At 46.8% G+C, this 14,425-nt stretch overlaps 1 protein-coding gene across 2 annotated transcripts in view; it reads right to left on the reverse strand.

The window, feature by feature from the left end:
• LOC135906185 (uncharacterized) overlaps nucleotides 1–9,898 on the reverse strand; it is a 96,463-nt gene extending 86,565 nt beyond the window's left edge. For both annotated transcript variants that reach the window (XR_010565665.1, XM_065437450.1), the window contains exon 1: nucleotides 9,693–9,898. Coding sequence is in view for 1 of the 2 variants with exons in the window: in XM_065437450.1 (XP_065293522.1) it covers nucleotides 9,693–9,795 (103 nt within the window). In the remaining variant the exon portion in view is untranslated. The remainder of the gene's footprint in view (nucleotides 1–9,692) is intronic.
• Between the last annotated feature and the right edge of the window lie 4,527 nt (nucleotides 9,899–14,425).

Consider the following 14,425-nt stretch of genomic DNA (forward strand, 5'->3'; position numbering starts at 1 on the left):
TATATCTTGCTTTGTCAGTCGGTAACTGGCCTTAAGAATGTCGTGTCGGATTTGCGGAAGAAATAGAGAAAAGCACCATTATTCAAGGCGTATTTAAGGCGTAAAGCGCGCGCACGTTGAAAGTTCGTGTTGCTGAAACACGACACAAGCACGCGGTGTGCTCAGACACGCGAGTAATTACCAGAGTTTCAGGTTTTTGACAGCGCGAAAGTATGTGCACGTGGTTTCGTAGGTTAATTTACGTACCTGCAGGATGCTTTTGTTCGGCCGGCGCGTGAGAGATTCCGACTGTCTGCGGTCAGCAATGCCTGGCAGCAGGGCCGTTTCTGTTCCGAGCCTTTTACAGATGTACGTAGCTCATGCACAGGTTGTGGTGGCCATGAGCAACGTTTTCACACATAAGCGGTATAGATAATTTTAACAACGTACCAGCATATGAAATCGTTATTTATTTATGACAGTGCAAATGGTTAGAATTTGATAGAAAAGAAAGAAGGAACTTGATGGGACAACTGGAAAGAGGTTCAGAAAATAATTATCCCCCTCCCTCATTGGCACCAGCAACACTTTTGTTGAAGTGCTATGCTAATTTTATCTCTGTATACTACGTGCGTCTGTATTCTTTTGCGTTGTAAGTTTTCACAAGGAAGCAGTGTTGCGTTAACTGGAACAGTCAAGGCACACAAGACAGAAGAAAAGTTGATTCTTGGGTTTTACATCCCAACACCACGATCTCATAAGGCACGCCATAATGGGGGCTCTGGATTAATTTTTTTTTGCAGCTGGGGTTCTTTAACGCACCCCCAATGCACTGGACACGGGCCCGTTTTGACACGGGCGTCAAAAGAAGAGGTTGGAGGAGCCGTGTCACTTCACAAAGCCGCGCGTTCTTTGCCACTTGCTCGAAGTCAGCCCGCCCGATCGTGTGAATCCACACTTTTCTTCGTTTTGCGTTGCGCCCGGCGGATGGTAAAGCAAAAAGCTTTTTGCCGTCACTGGGTCTGTTGTGGCAACCGTAGGCGCAGCAGCACGGCATCGCAATTAAGCACTCGGCCCTAACACATTGTATAAAACTACCGCGCTCCTTCAAACCGCCTGCCGTACTTCGTCGCGCAGGCCCAAGAATGGGGGTCGCAGGCCCAAGATTGGGGGTCGCAGCGCGCTGGAAAGAAAAGATATACAAAAGCGCGGCGCCTGCTCTGCGCCGGAAAGAAAAAAATATACAAAAGCGCGGGGCCCGCTTTCACGTGACACAGATTGGCCAATGGGGGAGCGGAGGACGCTGGGGCGACAGGAGGAGTGGAGGAGGAAGCGCCTGGGTGAGCGGGGTGGCGGAAAGATCTAAGAATGGCGCTACTTTTGGAAAATTGAGGGGCTTTACCGCGCGCCACTGCTAACAAAGCCGACCTAGTAGCATCACTTCGGGATGCGTTCGTTAGTTGCAACATTTCCCGGTAGAGGCGTCGTAATAAGCGCAATTTTATCTTACAAACTTTCTCTTACAATTACCGAAGCATTTTCTTTTACATAAAAACAGGGCAAAATTATCATTGCTAATTAGATATTGTACTCTTTGTTAGTAAGTTTATTGTTTCTTCGCCATTATAAACGCAAATAGCGTTCAGCATCATCGATCTTTCACGTGACCTCTGGCCTGGATTTAAAATTTTTACCGGTATTTCCGAGTGCACGGCGGCACGGATTCATTCGTTCGTACACTCAAGACTGGTTGCTTCTTTGTTTCTAAAACTAGTTTCTTGCGCTTTGATGTAACTTGGGGTGAAGTTACGTGTTTGCAAGCGGGCATGTAAGCCCGGCAGTTGGGTTTCGCTCGTGAGCCATTCGGAACAGGTCTGCATCGAAACGGGAGCTGGATTTTGCTGCGGCTGACAACGGCAATAACGGTGAGTCGTTTAACACCACTGCTTCAATCATTATATAATATCCGTCTCATTACCTTTCAGGCGGGCACAAGTTGAACTAGATCCTGCATTACATATGGGCAGTGAGGATCTCTGTTGCTGTTTCCTGAATAAACCTTTACTTGCGAGGCTGTCGTTTAATGGTTTACACACACAACCAGGAAGGAAAGAGCGATATCGGAACGCGCGTCTCATTTTTCATGTTATTGTAGCCGTATTTGTAGGTGACTGAGTAGCCTTATCAATATACATGGTAAACTTTTTTTTCGAGTCGGCCGGCAACGTCTTTCGTGCACAAAACCGAATAAACCTTTGGGTAAAATGAAGTGAAAGTACAGAATTTAATGTATTAAACAGTTGCAAGCATGATAATTCACCCATATTTCGTACTTGTTGGTTCCAAATGTTCTTGCTGTTCAGATTGGTTTACCGTAGGGCATTTATATTTGCAGTAGTGAAGCGGTGCATCACGTTCGTGCAGAAGAATAATGCATCAGTTCTAATAGCTTCATGACTTTCATGCATTTGCTTGTGGAACTAGCAGTGTGATCACTTCTAGTGTATAAATGAACCCACAAATGTTCTCATTTGTGATCTTAATAGTACTTGCGCTGTTGACATGCATTGTAGTTAGGCAGACATCAATTTTATGGACAATAGCAATATTTATTTAACATGCTGCTTAAGCACCCTAGAACAGACAGTGTACATTTGCATGTGTTCTGTAGTCGCAAATCATTACAACGTATATGTCACACCTTTTTGCCTTTCATATTGCAAAACTTTGCTTTTTCAATTTCTGATTCAGTCAAAATTTCTGTTCCAGACATGCAGTAATGAGGACGGCACCAGTATAAAGCAACACACTCGACGCACTAAACAGAAGCTGCTGCCTGCTACAACAAGGTCATTGTGTGGACATTGACTACTACTACAAGGTAAACAACACATGGTTCAGAAATAAATATGTTTGATCTATGCTGTATTGGCTTGCTGTTTGCAGCAGATATGAATGTTTGTTCATATTTATGGTTCAGTATAATTGGGTCGAACATATAAAACACACATAAATTTGGCTAATCTGTGCTGTATCTCATGTGTCACCGTTTTGCCCCAACAGAGTCTATGCCAAGCACATCTTGGTCATCACAGGAGCTCCTATCTGCACCAACAGGAAGGGGCTGGAGCCGAATTTGCAAGGCTTTTACACCAAGAACAAAGAAGCACATGCGCAACAATATGGATGAGATATCGAGTCTGCAAAGGACTGTGTTAAGACTGCAAAGAGCTTCGGCCACCATTCCACCAGCACGGACATTTGGCTGAGTCATCCAGGTAACTCAAAAAGGACTTTCTAGAAATTCTTCGTCTTCAGATGCACCTGCAACATCTGACCAAGCACGGACGACGCTGGCCAAACGATTGAGTTCCATCTGTTTGCCCTTAATCACCTTCCTAGCCATGTTAATTCCGTTTGTGCCACGGGTAATTTTTCTTCTATAAATGCAAGCTTTCTCATTGATCATTTTTGTTAGAGGTCATTCATCCTCATCCCAATATAAAGGTCAACCGATTCTTCGCTGATACTTAATACCAGTCACTGTCTAGCAGCCTAACATATCTGTAGCAGTATCTTCTAGTGTATGTTGTCATGCGCAATTACTCTCCTGAAATAGCTGATGCAGCATCGGCATGCGTCTTGCATTAACCTATGCACATGTGCTATGCACCATTTTACTTTTCTTGATGTTTTTAGCCTTCAATGCTTGCAGAGCGGAGTGGCTTCTCTCTTGAATGCAAGCTTTCTCATTTTCCATATTCCTAGTCTCGTTGATGATTGCTCCTCTTCCTTTACAGCCTGGGTCTTTGTGCAAGCTGCAGTGAAGTGATTGATTGCAGAATCTGGTTTTGCTGCCACACTTGGTTGTGGTAACTGTGTTACGTTTCTCAGATGTGGGGGCCTGGTCAGTTGCATTGGTAAGCAGTCCCTCGAGGTAAGTATTTGCTCCTGCAGTCCGTACAGCGACATAGACTCCCAGTATACACACACCGTAACTGGTGCGCCCCATTCGTTCTGGCCTGCTGCAGCCTTGGGCAAATTCTACTTGTGGCCTACCTCGGCCACGATTTGCTCAAAACGGAGACCAGCGTATGTGCTTACATGGTTCGAAGTGTATGAAGTTGATAGCCGTATGGGTGGAAAGGCCCGCAAGAATGGCTGCCGAAGGTGATGCCCACAAAAGCGACTTGTCCACATTGCGACAAAGTGGGACACAAAGTGTGAGCCACACATAGCGGCCCCCGAAAGAAAATAAATGTGCAGGTTGGAAAGGAGTTAACGCTAAAATGCCGGGTAGTCCATGTCGCTGTGCTGGTTGCGGCAGCAGATGCCTGCGTCACCCGATTGCTTCGCAATGGAAGTTGCTCATCTTCAACGGCAACTGTTGGTTCAAACAGGTGCAAGGCTTCGTCCAATCTCTTTGTACCGCAGGTTGGCGCTCGTTACCAGACCACCACATGTGACAAAGGCAAGCATTATGCCTGTAATATGGTTCGTAGCCAATGTATAATGTATTGTCTGAACCTCATGCGGTGACTGATTGCTGTTTAATTTTGCTGTTATGTCACTTGGTTACGGTCGCAGTTTATGTTTTTCGAATATTGCGGCCTGGTCGGTTGCACTGGGAAGCAGCCTCTCGTAGTAAGCATTTGATCCTGCAGTCTGCACAGCGACATAGACTCCCAATATACGCACACCGTGATTCGTGCTCCCCGTTCACCCTTTCCTGCTGCAGCCATGGGCAAATTGTGCCTCTGGCCTTTCTCGGCCGCGATTGGGCAGGAACGGAGACCAGCATAAGTGCTTACATGGTAGGACGTGTATGAAGTTGGGTGCCTAATCGGGTCGGGTGACGCAGATGCCTGCGTCACCCGACTGCTTTGCACTGCAAGTTGCTCATCTTTAACAGCGACTGTCGCCGCAAACAGGTGGGACACTCTGTCCAATCTGTCTCTGCTGCTGGTTGTTGCTCGTTAGTAGACCACCACGTGCGACGAAGTCGGGCACTACGCCTGTAGGTAGGCAGCTCAATGTACCCTAAGAGACCCGTGTATGTGAATGCTCACTGTTGCCATATAGTTCGTCGCCAATGTATAATGTATTGTCTGAACCTCATGCAGTGACTGATAGCTGTTTAATTTTGCTGTTATGTCACTTGGTTATGGTCGCAGTGTTATCTTTTTAGAATATTGCGGCCTGGTCGGTTGCACTGGGAAGCAGTCTCTGAAGTAAGCATTCGCTCCTGCAGCCTGCACAGCGACATAGACGCCCAATTTTCATGCACCGTGATTCGTGCTCCCCGTTCACGCTTTCCTGCTGCAGCAATGGGCATATTGTGCTTTTGGCCTTTCTCGGCCGTGATTAGGCATGAACGGAGACCAGCATACGTGCTTACATAGTCCGATGCGTATGAAGTTGATAGCTTGATGGGTGGAAAGGCCCGCAAAAGTAGCTGATGGAGGCGATGCCCACGAAAGCGACTTGTCCATAGCGAGACAATGTGAGACACCAAGTGTGAGCCACACATTAGCGGCCCCCGAAAGAAAAGAAACGTGCAGGTTGGAAAGAAGTGAACGGCTAAAATCTGGGGTAGCCCATGTCGCTGTGTAGGCTGCGGCAGCAGATGCCTGCGTCTCCCGATTGCTTCGCAATGCAATTTGGGCATTTTTAACGCCGACTGTCGCTGCAAATAAGTGGCACACTCTGTCCAATATGTTTCCGCCGCTGGTTCTTGCTCGTCAACCTGACCACCACGTGCGACGACGACGGTGAGCCGTTTACGAGCTCGCGTCAATGATTCCAGCGTATGTCGACATGCAAATTTTATTTCTGCTATTGCACGAGAATGTACACTGCTTGTCTTCTGCCAATAAAGTCGCACGTTCTGTTCACTCACTTGTGGCATGTTTGTATGGGCGTCAGTAGAGGCACGCACCAGCTACGCGGCAGCGAAGGCATTGAGGCATGCCGCATAGCCTGCAGGGCAAGCACGGCGCGTACCAGCGTGCGCGACCGGCAAAAAACGGCCATATCAAATTTTGCGCAAAAAAATGCACTTCCGCTTCCGGATTGAGCAACGCCATCTGGCGTCCGCTAAAGTAAGTTCCATGCGCTGCCGCTGCTTATTTTGGAACCACGGCGGAAGGTACAGTTTCCCTTCTCTAAAGTTGTTCTTTATTCTATGGTGCTGGGCTGGTTTACGCTCGCGCGATAACCTTCAAATCGCGCTCGACTGTACCTAGGTTCCCCTAGGGCGAGAAGATAACTAGATATATAGTTCCCGTTGGTGCCGCGGGGGTGGCGCTGAAGTCGACCGGCTGCGCAGGCGAGCGAATGTAAATGCGCGTCCCGGTTCATCCGTTGCAACAGCTGGTGGTAGCGTCCGACTGCGGAGTTGCAGGATGTCGAAGACAAACCCCGCACCTCCACCAAATGCACCGGGGGCGTTCGTCTAGCAGCACTAGTTCTAGGTTGTATCGGTAGGCTTAAACAGGTCGGCGCTATATCGGAACGGGGAAGCAAGCACTTCTCGTCGTCTTCTTCCCTTTCACTAGCGCCATGCCCACTGCCCAGTGCCTTCAGCACAATAGTAATAACATGGTATATCTTGACGAACTCTATTAGTTCATTAAGGCGCCCTTATATTACTAGTTTTATTTTACAAAAAGCAATGCACGGGGTGATATTGTGCGTAACTCGATTTTTTTTAATTTTGTTCCAGGTGCAGAAATCGAGAATTATCTCGTTTTACCCGAAAATTAAGAATGAAGGACTTTAAGTGCACTGCACGAGCACTGTTTGTGTGTTCTCTGCCCCCGTCTTCTCGTGCTGCGTACTCTTTAGGGAACTATGGACCAGCTTGCCCAAACCAAAGTCTCGCTTGATAACGCTATATTCACCCTTCATATTGTTGACATGTACAGTCGCGGACAGAATAAAAATTGGAGGACGCTTAAGCTTCGCCTTCAAGAGTGGGACGCGACAGCGTTCCCGTCGACCCGCCAAGGGGTATAAGACAATGCGCTACGGCACAGCGATCACTTACGCTGCGCCCCGCATCGGACTTAGCGCCCACCTATCACGCGGTGAGCGTCGAGCAACGCAGCGTTCGCCGCGGCAACGAAACGTGCGCCTGAGCGAAAGAAACGAACCAAAGAACTCGGTGTCTCGGAGGGGAAACGATCTACGCCAGCCAAACGTCGTGATCGGCACGGGCAGAGAGATAGATAGTAATCTAAACCGGAAGCACGGCGAAGCGTCGTCAGGGGAGAGGGAGTCCCGCGACGCGCCTGGCAGCGGTTCCAATGCGCGCGCGGCGCGCCTCCTGTCGGGGCAGCGCCGTACATTGAGAGGAGGGGGTCTTCTGTGTTTGCGGCAAGATGGCTCTGCGTGTGCGGAAAGCGCAGAAGAAATTCAGCGGAAACGCACTTCGCAACTCGTGTAATTGTGACTTCTGTACGTTACATGTTCATAATTACCGATATACACCGCAGTATAACTTTCCACGGCTCGTTTCGAAGGCAACACCGCATTCACTAGAGGCGCGTTTGCACCGCTTGGAAGCATCGAACTCGTGGCCGAGTGGTAGCGTCTCCGTCTCACACTCCGGAGACCCGGGTTCGATTACCACCGGGCCAATCTTGGAAGTTGCTTTTTATTTATGAAGCGCCTGCCGTGATTTATCGCTCACGGTCAACGCCGCCGACGCCGACACCGACGCCGACGACACCGGCTTTTCTGCGACACGAGCTCCTTAACGCTATCGCGTTAAAATGGACCACGGCGAAGGCGGTCGGAGTGGCTGCGGGGCCGGCGCTGCTATCGCGCTTCGCGCGCTCGCGACGAGAGTACCCCGGGTGACGTCAAACTTCTCCTGGGCACCCTCGCTCTTGCGCTGGTCGCGCTTGCTAAATTTCTAGTGCCACGTTCGGCTCCTCTCCTACTGATGGTCGGTACGAAGGGGCGCGTAAATCGCCAGTAGTTCAGCACTTAGCGCTGTCGCGCAGTAGCGGACGGCCGCAGCCCATCAAAGCGCCGCGCTGCGAAGGAACCATACTCGATGTTTTAGAGCGCAGCTCTTTGGCGTCCGTTCCTGGGTTTCGCGTCGTCGTCGGCGTCGTCGTCGTCGGCGTCGGCCTCGTAACCAGCTCGCCTCCGCCGCCGCGCTCCGCCGCCGCGCATGCGCCGCTGCTCCGCCGCCGCGCATGCGCGCTGTCGGCTCTCCGGGCGAGGGAGGATGATGGAAGGGAGGAGGAGAGACTGTGGAGGAGGGCTGGCTACACAAATGGCTCTTTGGCGTCCGTTCCTGGGTTTCGCGTTGTCGTCGGCCTCATAACCAGCTCCGCCCCCCTTTCATCCCCCCAGCGCTAGCAGCGACCGACTGATACCGCTTTCGTGAGTCCGCTACCGCACTCACGAAAGACGTCGTGCACTTCCTGCAACTCGCATTAACCGTCCATCGATCCACACCGATGTTAGTAGTGGGGGACTTTAATGTTGACATAAAGACAAACAGCAATTTCCTAACACTTATGCGGGAGAACATCCCGTTCCTCTCGCGCGTAACGCGTCCCACGGCTGTGACAACCTCGCGAGGCACTTGTATAGATCTCGTCTTTATCTAAAAATTTATAAAAAAATTATCTAAAATTTTTTTGGCTGAGCGACGCGCATTTATATCCTGCTTTGGTAATGTAATAAACTTCTACGATTTTCCTTTCTTTTTTCATTCTTTTCGTCCATCAGAAAGCTGCCTAGCCCTGTCATTAAAACATTGCCCGGTTTGCCCGATGCACCCTTTCCCCAATTTAAAGGTATCTCGCAAACTACGTCAGAGGTACAATTCTTGAATTTATTTTCGTGATTCGGGGTGCATTCCTGGCGTTTACAATTTTTCATATCATTCCCTAATTTCGACAGTGTACAAGGAGAGGACTACAATAAGTTTATTTGGTGCTTATTGGCCACTCTGTTTAGATTATGGCATACCTTATGAACTTACAGTATTACATGAAAAGGTCTCTTTTCTTTTTTCAGCTTTTGGAGTTTTCTTCCAGAACGTTTTGCTTTCGTTTTGCAGGAGTGTTTCGCACACAGCTGGGATGATGGAAGATGGGTACCCGGTGGTTTTCAAGCGTTCCGTCTGCAGTAAGAGCCTATTTTTCATTTAGTGCTCACAGGATTTCTTCATTGCAACTTGAATACAAGAGATGGCTGTTCACCTTTGCGCGAGTTTTGAATAAGCGCTGTCATAGCGAAGCATGCCTTTCTTAGACCTAGGTCGACAAGCCCTGCAAATATGGTGATTTCAAGCAAAAAAAAGATTAATATAACAATTGAATATTACTTTTATTCCGCAGTTCAAAGGTTAACTTTAGTCCCCCACTGTGCATACTAAAAATTCTCAGAATATTTTTCACTACTTCGTCAGAACAATAACCAAGTCGCTGCTTCAGAAGAACCAGGTACTCGGCGACATAGCGATAAATGCGCGTAACTTAGGAGTTAACTACAGCAACGCGAATGTGTTTGTGAATGCTATATAAACATATATCGCTAAGCAAGGGTGAATGGATAAACCGCAGTTTTCGCTTGAGTCAGAAAGGATTGCTTGGCTGTCTTTCAGTGAGGCTGCACCATAGATTTCACAGTCGACCCCACCCCCCCCCCCAAGCTCTGAAAGAAGCAAGGAAAAATAGAACGGTACTCACCTGATAAGTGCTGAAACTTTGCTCTCGCGTCATTTTTAGTATCCGTAGGCATATTGCTGTATAGTGCCTTATTCCAGCGCACACTGCGTGATGAGAATTCCATTTGATGTTTTAAGGAATGCCAACCAAATGAAATTCGAAGAAGCGAACGCTCGATGCACGTAGAATTCCGCGCAGCCAAGTGCTACCAGCGCTGAATGGGAAAGTGCAGCGCTGGGTTCTGAGACCTTCCAAACACCGCTGTTTTTCTAAGATAAGAGCTGCCGATAACAAGGACACAAGAGAAACAACTCCCCACTCTTGTTGCTAGTGAAGCGCACGAAACTTAGAATTAATGTTGCTTTCGTAATTTCCATTCTGTATTTGCTTAATAAACCTGTGATCTATGCGTTATCTTTTCCGGCTTTTGCTTTCCTAACCCTTACCCTTGTATATGGTATAGCAATGCAGCTGCTTATCTTCCAGTTAACCTCTCTGCCTTTCCGGTCTTATCTCTTTCTTTCGTTGTCATAGCACTTCATTTTCTTTATTCGACAGCCCAGCTACACTGACTGCTGTAGCGCTGGAGCGACCTCTACTATTTATATCAGAAATCCTGCTTCAATGACTTGTTTTTTGAAGGCGCCTCTCAGATTTTGTGGTTCCGAGTACCAGAGATAGGTCAGACCAAATAAAAGTGCCGACACTAGGCTTCTCGAGAGATAACTAAAGAAATAGCCAGGCTTAGCTTGGTTAAGCCAATAATGCGTTGCATATTGCGCGAGTTGGGGCCCAGCTTTTCCTCCGGCTGTCGTTACGGCACGTCACGTGGTTGCGCCAAAGGTCAATGGTGGCTGCCCGGCCGCGCCCAAGGGCTGAACTGAGTGATTGCAATATGCAACGCATAAAAATAGAAGCAACCTAATAACAAACATAGCAAACTTAAAAGAGAATAGACCCACATATGAGACGCGCAGCAAGGAACAATTGCTCATACCCTCAATGGTGGCTGCCCGGTCGCGCCCAAGGGCTGAACTGAGTGATTGCAATATGAAACGCATAAAAATAGAAGCAACCTAATAACAAACATAGCAAACTTAAAAGAGAATAGACCCACATATGAGACGCGCAGCAAGGAACAATTGCTCATACCCTCAATGGTGGCTGCCCGGCCGCGCCCAAGGGCTGAACTGAGTGATTGCAATATGCAACGCATAAAAATAGAAGCAACCTAATAACAAACATAGCAAACTTAAAAGAGAATAGACCCACATATGAGACGCGCAGCAAGGAACAATTGCTCATACCCTCAATGGTGGCTGCCCGGCCGCGCCCAAGGGCTGAACTGAGTGATTGCAATATGAAACGCATAAAAATTATGCAGATACAGCGTACCTAATGGAATAAATGTGGAGTCACGCATAGATAAAGTGGTTAATTAAATAACTAAAAAATATGCAGATACAGCGCACCTGTTGGAATCAATGTGAAGTCACGCATAGATAAAGCGGTTAATTAAATGCTTCCCAACCAACACCGAAGTGTGCACTAAAAGATAAGTGTAATAAATGAAGAAAAAAAGGAAAAATGTTGGTACTACAGAAAATTTCTTCAGTGGAAGGAACAGAGATTATTTTATTTTAAAGATATCAGTTTTCTCTTCATGATCAAATACATTTCTAGATTTTATAAGAATCGGTTCGCATACAGTAAAGTGACACATTTGTCATCAATACCGCTATCGAAATGAGATACGTTCCTCTTTGTACTATCCTCAATTAAAATTTATGTGAAGCCTCACCAGCCACGCAAGTATATAGGCGAATAAATCTCGCGTGAGACGATTGGTTTTAGTTTCTGATTAATATACAACAGCAACTGCAATCAGTACCATATGAAGCTAATAGATAATGAAGCCAAGAAGAGCGTAGCGGACGAGTTTCATAGTTTTGCTTTAATGCAGACATGATCAACCTGAGGGAAATAAAACTGGATGGAAAAAGCACTTGCTGGTTAGGGTCATACTTACAGCCAATCAGGGTTGGTCATGCAGCTCAGAACATGGCTATGTCAACTTGTAGAGTAGCTATTTGGATGGTGTCGCATAAAGCCGGGTGTTTTTGCGCCAAATGTCGACGGTAACGTGCCATGTTACCGCTAAACTTACGCTGTTTCTTTTGATGGCGCTGAAAACAGCCGGCAATCGGCTTTGTCATTTTTTTTGGTGATACGATGTGGGCATACATTTATCTCCAATGAACGAAGCTAGGCGCAGGTGTTGCGAGATTGTTATACGCCGTTGCAGTTGCCGTTGTCGGCATATTTTGAAGATTCCTTGCCGGCTTGTCGACCGCCGAGCGCGCGTGTTGCTGTAGCCACTACCGAGTGGTACAGTTCTTAGCAGGTGCAAGTTAGTCTAATAAAGTGTTTTTTTTTTCGGGAACCTGTCCCTGCCTTCGTACTTAAAGCCAATCAGGGTAGGTCATGCCGCTCAGAACATGGCTTTGTGAACTTGTAGAGTGGGTATTGGGATGGTGTCACATAAAGCCGGGTGTTTTAGCGCCAAATGTCGACGGTAACGTCCCATGTTACCGCTAAACTTCACGTTGTTTCTTTTGATGGCGCTGAAAACAGCCGGCAGTCGGCTTTGTCATTCTACCGTGACCACAACATGATAATATGCGTGCATATCTATACATGTACAATCTGTTGCGTTACAACCACATCCTGCATTTGACCCTTTCGTACTGTATGAAAGCCGCAGTAATGAGGGGGCAATAAGGTACTTCCTTAATGAAATTAACTATGTGTCATTTTTTTCTGACAAAATATAGCGAAAAATAAAGTGATTATTTTGGCGAAATTACAGAAAAACCAAGTAACACAAAACAGAAACTAACACAAATAATTTGTTATAAAAACTGCCGTACTTCTTTCAGTTCTAAATGCGAAGCATTTGTTTGCGAACATTTGCCACTTTGAGAGTGTGTATCTAGCCGCCTACGTCTTTTGATGATCTCATGCTCGTTTTGTGAACTTGGTATGCACCGAAATGGGTATAGTGCGACAAGTGTGTATCACGAACATAAATCATAGGTCATGACATGAATATCATGATATGTGTATCATGCAGGTATTGAAACAGCCGCATCCGTCTTGGCATGTACCAAAAGGGGCATAGTATGACACGCGTGTGCTACAAACATAAATCATAGAATATGACATGAATAGCATGACGTGTATAATGTAGGTAATGAAACAGCCGCATCCGTCTTGGCATGTACCAAAAGTGGCATAGTATGACAAGTGTGTATGGCGAACATAAATCATAGGTCATGACATGAATATCTTGACATGCGTATCATGTAGGTAATGAAGCAGCCGCATCCGTCTTGGCATGTACCAAAATTGGCATAGTATGACAAGTGTATATGTCGAACATAAATCATATGTCATGACAGGAACAGCATGACATGCGTATCATGCAGATAATGAAACAGCCGCATCCGTCAAGGCATGTACCAAAAGTGGCATAGTATGACAAGTGTGTATGTCGAACATAAATCATAGGTCATGACAGGAATAGCATGGCATGCGTATCGTGCAGGTAATGAAGCAGCCGCATCCGTCTTGGCATGTACCGAAAGTGGCATAGTATGAGAAGTGTGTATGACGAACATAAATCATAGGTCATGACATGAATAGCATGACATGTGTATCATGTAGGTAATGAAACAGCCGAATTCGTCTTGGCATGTACCAAAATTGGCATTGTATGACAAGAGTGCATGATGAACATAAATGGTAGGTCATGATATTCATGACTTGTGTATCACGTAGCTACTGGAAAAGCCGCAATCATCTTGCTATGTGCCAAAAGTGGCATAGTATGGAAAGAGTGCATGGCGAACATAAATGACCGGTCATGACATGATTATCATGATACGAGTATCATATAGGTAATGAAGCAGACGCCAGGACTAATACATGTCTTCGATATTCATACTAAAAGCTGTACCGCCAATGGAATATGAACCTGGCAACGTTTAACGCTAGAACGCTATCTAGTGAGGCGAGTCTAGCAGTGCTATTGGAGGAATTAGAGGGCACTAAATGGGATATAATAGGGCTCAGTGAACTTAGGAGGCCAAAAGAAGCATATACAGTGCTAAAAAGCGGGCACGTCCTGTGCTACAGGGGCTTAGCGGAGAGAAGAGAACTATGAGTCGGATTCCTGATTAATAAGAATATAGCTGGTAACATACAGGAATTCTATAGCATTAACGAGAGGGTGGCAAGTCTTGTTATGAAACTTAATAAGAGGTACAAAATGAAGATTGTACAAGTCTACGCCCCTACATCCAGTCATCATGACCAGGAAGTCGAAAGCTTCTATGAAGACGTGGAATCGGCGATGGGCAGAGTGAAAACTAAATACACTATACTAATGGGCGACTTTAATGCCAAGGTAGGCAAGAAGCAGGCTGGAGACAAGGCAGTGGGGGATTATGGAATAGGCGCTAGGAATAGCAGGGGAGAGTTATTAGTAGAGTTTGCGGAACAGAATAATATGAGGATAATGAATACCTTCTTCCGCAAGCGGGATAGCCGAAAGTGGACGTGGAGGAGCCCGAACGGCGAGACTAGAAATGAAATAGACTTCATACTCTGCGGTAACCCTGGCATCATAGAGGATGTGGACGTGCTCGGCAAAGTGCGCTGCAGTGACCACAGGATGGTAAGAACTCGAATTA

The sequence above is a fragment of the Dermacentor albipictus genome, unplaced genomic scaffold, assembly GCF_038994185.2.
Source record: "Dermacentor albipictus isolate Rhodes 1998 colony unplaced genomic scaffold, USDA_Dalb.pri_finalv2 scaffold_16, whole genome shotgun sequence".
Classification (NCBI taxonomy): Eukaryota; Metazoa; Arthropoda; class Arachnida; order Ixodida; family Ixodidae; genus Dermacentor; species Dermacentor albipictus.